The following is an 8,473-nucleotide window of genomic DNA, read 5'->3' on the forward strand; positions in this document are numbered from 1 at the left end:
AGAAGGAGAGGGAGAGAGAGAGAGAGAGAGAGAGACAGACAGACAGACAGATAACTCTTCACTATGCCCGTTATCAAGGACAGTCAAAGAAACAAGTACTTAAGGCTCTTAAGGGGTAACCAGTGAGGCCAACATACTGCATGTCATTCATGTGAACTTCAAACTGCCTAGTGTTTGCTCCATCAGTTACACCAAAGCAGCCTGTGTGCACGGTAAACATACCAGATGGCCTGCTCTCAGACGTACAAGCTTAACATCACTGGAACAGAAACATGAAGTGGGAAAATGTAAGATGTGTAAGGAGGCACCGGTAAACCTGAGAAAGGGAGGCACTCAGCATACAGGACTGTTCCCAAAAGCACAAGTTTTGTTGTGAAAAAATCTAAAATCTGTTGTGGACCATACCCCCCAAACCCACACACATTAATTTACTTGTTTGGTTCTAAATATCTTTTTCACCCATTGGCACCTGAGTCTCCTGAATCAGCAACAAGTATCAAAACCTGGGTTACATTTACAAAACGATCATTAGCTGCTAAGAAAAAAGGAAAGAATGACGCTACTGACGGAGCAAACAGGCAGTTCGGTTCACATCATCACCACATTCACGCAAGGATCATAATAGCCCTCAATTACAGTAGAACAGCAACGAGGCACATGTTCATATCACTTCACGTTATCGAGCCTGTGGTCCTTTTTTATATTGCCATAAAATTTGCAAACGATTCATTAATGCTCAAGTAATTTCTTTTTCCTAGAGACTGAAATATGATCAGACAATAGATTCAAAAGGGCTAGACATAAATGTCAGGCTGATCAGCTGGTTGTTTCCACACAAACCTACCTCAATGGACCATGAAACAGAGAAGCAGATCCTGATTGGGCTCACGTACCCTGACAAGTCCTGTAGTGACTAGTTACTATCTCAGAAACTCAAGTATTTCAAAAGCAACACAAATAACGCAAAAAGAATAAAATTCTGCACCATGTGCACAGGTTTAGAATAAATCCCAGGGTGTTTCTACTTTATGATAGATGGATAATACCTATAACTAAACCTAATGGCATGATTGAGAAACTCCACCAATCCCTGAAGGTGACTGATGCAATAAGAGAGGAAGTATTTCACACTGAGAAAGCCTTTCGGTAACAGTCCAATCTTTAGTTTTGAGGCCAATTTATGAACATCAGCCTCAAAATAAACAGTCTTGTCAGGTGTAGGTGCATAACCCAACGCTGATTTGCACTTTTTTAAAAACTGATTCAAAGTTACAAGTGCAAATTAACATGTAAACATTGAAAGGGAACATCTGATCCCTGTGCCAGAAACACCAGGGCATGGCACAGGAGAAACAGTCTCACATTTTAAAAACATGGCAGCTTGGTGTGGGGCCCATCAGTATTAGCACGTCTAATGAAATTGAGTGAACTACACCAAAAGAAAACAGGAAGAAATGCGACGTGTCACACAGCTGACGTTATACCGCATTGATCAATGAGTAAGTCTGAATGAAACTGTAGAACATAAAACTGAAAAAAGACAAGCAGATGTGGCTTTCAACACCTGCGACAGAAAATAAATATTGGATTTACACAGATTTCTATATCGACCCCACTAAGACTGATTCACAATCTACACAAATAAGAGGCCATTTGAAACCTTGCACAGAGTTCAGTTGAGTAATGTTTGCTTTGATTAGAGAAAACATACAGTAGATCATTTGCAAGACTGAAAACAAAAAAATGAGGAGCAGAGATGTCTTTCTTATACTGAACCTAACACTGAATGATGACTCACCTAAGCAAACTATTACTCATCTGTACCCTGGGTGATGAATGTGCACACTGCGACCATCAGTGGAATCTTGAGCCCTGCTCATCTTCACCATCATGCCTGTGTTCTGCTCCCGAAAGCATGGCGCCTGATAATCCCCACCCAAGTACTCCATGGAGGGCATCAAGTTCATCTGGCCTGTGTTGCCTGCTCGAGTCCTGTTTTCTGTAGATGCCCCTGACATGCCTGTGTGGAACGGAGCACCCAAATCCTGAGACCCTGAGCCATCACTACTGGGCGTAGGTAAAATGCCGTTCCACTGTGGCTGCAAGTAATGCCCGTTACTATAATTCACAGCTCCGGACATGGCAGTAACTGGTGGTGAGGGTGTAGGCTTATCTACAGAAGGCTTCAGGTTAAATGACTGGCCCATACACATGTCCTGTGCATAGCTCATATTCTTGCTTGGAAATCCAGGGCCTGCTGAGGCATCTCTGGTCGGATTCTTTCCTTGCTGAGGCCCGTCCGCAAGGGACGGGAGATGAGCCAGCTGCTGATTCCAGGGGTGCTGCTGTGGTAAATGGGGCTGAACTGGCTGTTGTTTCATCTCATGATAAGCATGTCTGATGTTTATGGGAGCCATATTGGGCAATGCCAGAGCAGGTTTGTCAGAGTTGCTGCCGAGGACACAGGAGGGCAAAGGGTTGTGAGCACACACACGAGAGCTGGCATCAATTAACAAGTTACGACTGATGGGACTTGGGTTGGCAATCTGCCCTTCGCACACTGATGTGGCACTGGCGCTGGCTCGTGCCTGACAGAAGCGGCTGATCTGGTGAACGATGCTGCTCAAGTCGCCTGGTTGCTTCTGGTGCAAGTTGGCCGCCATGGACAGAGGGATGGTTGAGGTAGACACGGTTACATTGGGTGGGGCGTCTGCATCAGGGAGCTTGGCACCAGGCATGGAATTGCTAGGGGCTGGCAGGCCTGGGCCAGGGGGTTGAGGAATGGGCTGAGAGTGGGGAAAACTATGGGAGTGCTGAGGCATTTCAGGCAGGTGTTGGAGGTTCTGAGGACCTGACTGTTGCTGCATGAGAACATGTTGATGATTGAGAGCATGTTGCACAGTCTGTTGTCTAGGTATGCCTGGATGGACCGCTTGTTGATGGGCCAGACTTTGCTGCTGTAACAAACTAGGAGGACGAGGCTCTGCCTTCTGTTCCTGCATGCTCTGGGGGTGTGAAATAGCCTGCTGGGGTTGCAAGCTTTGGGAACGCATATGGTTTTTCTGAGTCTGCATGCTCTGGGAATGAAAGAGGTTCTTTTGAGTTTGCAAGCTCTGAGAATGGGAGATGTTCTTCTGAGCCAGAAGATGTGGCTGGGAGAGAGCCTGCATGCACGAGATAGTCTGAGGCAGATTTAAAGTGCTCGGAGTGCCGTAGGGTCCATTCTGCGGATTCATGGTGATCTCGGGGAGGAAGCGGACTTGAGGATGCTCCAGAATTCTTTTAACAGGAACTTTGACTATGGCCAAAAGGCCGGTCCTGGTGCTGACCTGAGTAGGGTAGGGGCTGTAGCGCTGGCTGGAGGTATCGAGACCGTTCACTGTACGACGCAGATGCTTCCTCTGAGGTACCTTCACGTTACTGGGAAAGATTTTTATAGTCAGCGGGTTGTTCGCAACTTTCTTAGCATAGGCATCCAACTCTGCTGGCGTGGGATACTGTGCAGATCGCATCTTCTGTGTAGTGTCCCCTGGGAAAGGTGAAAAAGATGGCAGAGTAGCTAATGGAAAACTAAGTTTGTTAAACTTTGTTAAAGTTAGTTTATATATTTGGTTTTCCAATTACAAAAACTCACATACCTATGATGTTCTCTAAAACAAAGTTTACACTATAACTGTATAACTATTGGGCTGTAACTGTACACATACTTGTACTGGTTAGTACAAGATGTTTTGTTCTGTGATCTGAGTGAATAGACACTGGCTTTAACTAGTAAATCAAAAGTATTAAGGAGCAGGCAGGATGTCGCCAAGGACTGAGCTTATAGCAAATTATTCAAATATCACTTCAGTTATGTGGAACTTTCGAAAGTCAGATAAAAGTTATTTAATAAAAAAATTAATATAAAAGTTTATTTAAAATATAAGTCAGCGTTAGATCCTAAGAAATAATTTGCAGGTCAGAATTATGAAATTTTACGTTCAACAGGCAAAGTGGGAAACTGGATAACCTGATGTTCTGAGTTTTGTTAGCATCACGCTAGGCAGCTAACCTGTATTAATGATGTATATTTTCCTTCTAAAATCAGCGCACTGTAGTCAGTGTTTTAGATTTAACAAAAATAATATGTCTGTATGTTGATTAATCTAAACCCAATACTTGTATTTACAGTATAACTCATTTAAAGGTAAAATGTTTTTTTCCCCCCGGTCCTGTAAGCAGCCATGTAGATTTGAATTGGAGAAAAACTCAGACATGAGAAAGAATTGAGGAAGAAGGGTTCAGTGAGCTGTGAAAGAATATTACCAGCGCTATCAGCAGTAGCAAATGATGATTATCCTTTATATATACACACACATGCATACATATACACACACAAAATATGTAAATATAAAACATATATATATATATATATATATATATATATATATATATACACATACTGTGTGTGTGTGTATATATATATATATATATATATATATATATATACACATACTATGTGTGTGTGTGTGTGTGTGTGTATGTATGTATGTATGTATGTATGTGTAAGTCTTTTTGTGCATTCCTTATGTGTTCAGGAAATTATGGCCAGGTTTGTCTCTGTTTAAAAGATCATATAAATACGTATACGTATTTATATAAAATTCACGTCTCTCTTTTAAACTTGTTGTACAGAATATGTACCGAGCCAAATAAAATTATGTTATTCTGCATGGCATTAGGTCCAAATAAACCATAATAAGAAAGGAATTGTTTTAATTTCATACATTTTAAAATAAAAAAAGGTGGAATGCCGTCACAAGTTTGTATTTTAAGTTTAATTTCTTGCGACTAGAATATATCAAATATTTTTTGATGTTTTTTTTTAATATTATTACTGGGAGTTATATGCTTTGTTTATATTCTTTATGTCTTGTAGTTCTTTGTTCTTAGCATCACGCTAGTAATTTCTGGTCAGTTCTTACATTAACTTGTGTCTACTGACTATATATAATAAGAGTGCAATCTCATCTGCAAACCTGTCTGAGTTACTGTCTCTAATCCTGATGGATTGATGTTATTTCTACTGCAGGACTTTATACAGAGAATATTTCCTTTTTTATTTTATATTTTTACCAAAATAACTAAATCAAATTGCAACCTGTACGCCTTCCCAAATAAGTAAAAAAGAAAAAAGAAAAAGTAAGGCTTTAAAATTACATCTCTGCCGATTCACAGGTGGCCTAATTTTCTGTAGCTTATATCTTGTATATAACAAGCAAGTAGAGCAGCCTTGTGCTGTTGGGGCTCTAAAAGGGGATTACGGTGAATCAAAAAGGTACTTACATTTCTGAAGTCCAGTGTTCATCTGCGTGTGGGTGAGAAGCTGAAGAGAGGGGGCTGATACCGGCAGACAGGCCAGCATGACACGTAGGCACTGATTTAACGATCACACACTTCTTATTACACTATAAGACGGCACAGAAGCGGGAAAAAAACATTAATATATACCTTACTGTTTCAAACCATAAGCCAAATTAAACAGAAGAACACAATAATGATTTATTATACAAACCTCTAAATTTAAACTGAACCACTGTGACGTACTTAAAAAGCACCACTTTTACTCAATTATTTTATATTAAAAATATCTCTCTTTTAAAATTGTATATGACCAGTGTAATATCATCTCTATATAAAACTCCACAAGGACTATGTGTGATCTAAGACATCTACATATGCAGAACACATGCTCCAAACAGGTCCTAACTGATAGCTTATCAACAGTCAAACTGTTCAGCCTTTGAAAGCCATTACAGTTTTATCAGCTCGTTTTACCCAAACCTCCCTGCCGATCAGGAACAAAAGCTGCCTCAGAGCTCGTGCTCTTTATTTAAATATCATGCATTTATCCATGACCTTTATAAATAGTTTCTGTGAAACAGCTGGTGTCAGGACCGACAGAGCACACCCTGCAGTGTGCGTCACTCTCCAGCGAGCATGGCAGGAGACGCTGCAGCAGGAGCACAGGCCTCATGATCTCCAGCTGATTCCTCCACCCTGAGCTTATCCTCCATTTTAAGGCACAGACATGAATCTTTCAAGAACGCAATTAGTGTCGCACAGACAGGCCTGGTCTAACCAGTGTGAGAGTGTGTGTTAGTGTGTGTGCGCGGTTAAACCATCGCTTTATGATTTATGATTCAGATCAAATCTGCACAAACTTTAACTGTAAAAGCATGAGTCTAACACTGAACATCTGAGTCACACAATCATCAGACTCCTAGTGGATGAGATTTGTCTTTTCCCTGCTTTTTTCCCCCAGATCTGCTGCATTGACATGTTTAATGCTGTGAATATTCACGAGACAGAACACAGGACATGACTTGTCTTGAAGCACGTCACCGTCACACCTCTTTGTTTTAGGGTATTGGACATTACTCAGAGCTGATATTAATATCATACTAAAAAAAAAAAGGGAAAATTACATTGGTGTATTCTCACTGTTACTGTCTCAACTCAAAAGCATCACTAAAAAGTGAGATGGATACATTAAAAAAACAAGATAGAGAAAATAGAGTTAACTATGAACGATCAACTAATCTAGCTTTTTCATAGATGTGTCTATAAGAGATGTTAAATTAGTTAAAGAAACCCAACAGCTCAAGCCAAGCAAACCAGCCTGATATTAAGGCAACACTATTATTACTGAGCAAACAGAACAGACAGGAGATAGGGGGTAAGAGTGAGGATGGAGCAAACCGGACTGATCATTAGGGAAAGTTAATGTTAGCTGGCCTGCCTAAGATGGTCTAAGCAGGCCATTTAGCAACCGAGCTCTGGATACACTACTAAGCGTGATAGCAAGGCAAACTTGGGCTTTTGCTAAACCAGGATAATTAGCTTAAGAAGCAGCCTGGATTCGACATCTTATCTCAACCCTGCGTACAACTCCATTCCTCCTGCTAATTATTACACGTAACTCTTTGTTATATTATATCCTACTGAATGGCAGGTTAGGCTCCAGTGAACCATCGTACTTATTAATGGAGCTCAACGCTAAGACTTTGTTAGCTACAAAATTCCTGGCTATCTTTACAGCTTAGCATTATTTTCCCCACGCGTATTACGGCGAGTCCCACCTTCCGCACACCGATTGGCTAGCAGTTTAAGCTTATTCGCACTCACCCAATCATAGCGCAAGGGGCATGACGATACTAGCCAATCCTGGTACGTGAACAGAAAACAGGTAGGAGAAAAATAACGCTGAATTCTAACAGCTATCCCAGGCTTCTTTGTGCTGCCTAGTGTTGGTTAACTGCTTATGTCTTATAGCCAAAATAAACCACGAACATTCAGAATGACTCGCGAATATGGTAAAACTTACTTTCCAGGATAATATACGATGGTCGGGTCTCAAAACTGCATTTTGTGGCTTTGTCCAGCGCTCTTAGTTCCCTACTGAAGCGTCGTTCAGTCGCTGAGTGTAGCCGCACCGTGCACATGCGCAGTAGAGTTTTCCCACGCATCTTCTTCGGGGAAGTGCAGACAGGAGAGACGCTCACACAAAAAGCGCTATCACGCCGCCGGAGCTCATACTCCATGTTATTGACCTCACATTTTGACAAAATAAAATATAATATACAGGGTTATTTTTGTATGGTAACCTAATACATGTAATAAAATCTTTTATTTTTCTACAGTATGTTCTGTACAGAGACCCTTTTGTGACATTAGGGGAAAATATCTCGTAGCCACGACTTACTAAAGCGTGGGAACAAGATACTACTTTGTATTTACAAAGGCATGGGAACAAGATACTACTTTGTATTGTTGCATTGTATGGGAACGAGATACTATGCTGTATTTACTAAGGCATGGGAACGAGATACTATGTTGTATTTACTAAGGCATGGGAATAAGATACTATGTTGCAGTCACTAAGACATAGGAACAAGATATTATTTGTGGCCATGTCTTACTAAGGCGTGAAAACAAAATAGTATAATTTGTGGCCACAAAATAGGTTTTGGTGTCCACACACATTATACTATTTTGTTGAGACGAGATAGTTTAATGCGTGGTCATGAGATATTATGTTGTGGCCACAACTTAATAACCTCATAGTATTTGTCCTCTTGTAACTTACGGACAAATTGATTTAAATTGATTTCATTTATAACTTTTATGACCATAACTCTAACATACATATCTTATTCCAATCCTTTAGTACTGTAGGTCAATAGGAAATAGATAAATGATGATACATAATAATTACAGCAGTCTTCATACAAGTTGATTAGGATCTCCATCCCCATAAACCCACAGACTCCTTGCTATTTCTTTTAGGTCTCATTCCAAAGACCCAGTCCCTCCCAGTTTTCTCATTCCTATATAGAAAATGTTAGCATGAGAAACCCAAGGAGTTGTCTTACCTAGGTAAGTTAATGTCATAGGGGGACACAAAGAAATGTTCACGTTTGGCAGGTTCTTG

The 8,473-nt window shown here is 40.6% G+C and overlaps 1 protein-coding gene across 1 annotated transcript; it reads right to left on the reverse strand.

The window, feature by feature from the left end:
* Positions 1 to 55: 55 nt before the first annotated feature.
* On the reverse strand, positions 56 to 7,487 carry fam222bb (family with sequence similarity 222 member Bb). Its single transcript, XM_053507932.1, has 3 exons — positions 7,367 to 7,487; positions 5,326 to 5,447; positions 56 to 3,529 (listed from the first exon to the last, which is right to left on the reverse strand). The coding sequence occupies exons 2-3, from the start codon at positions 5,402 to 5,404 to the stop codon at positions 1,815 to 1,817; spliced, it is 1,794 nt and encodes a 597-aa protein (XP_053363907.1). The 5' UTR covers positions 5,405 to 5,447; positions 7,367 to 7,487; the 3' UTR covers positions 56 to 1,814.
* Positions 7,488 to 8,473: the final 986 nt, after the last annotated feature.

This window comes from Clarias gariepinus, chromosome 11 (genome assembly GCF_024256425.1).
Source record: "Clarias gariepinus isolate MV-2021 ecotype Netherlands chromosome 11, CGAR_prim_01v2, whole genome shotgun sequence".
Lineage (NCBI taxonomy): Eukaryota > Metazoa > Chordata > Actinopteri > Siluriformes > Clariidae > Clarias > Clarias gariepinus.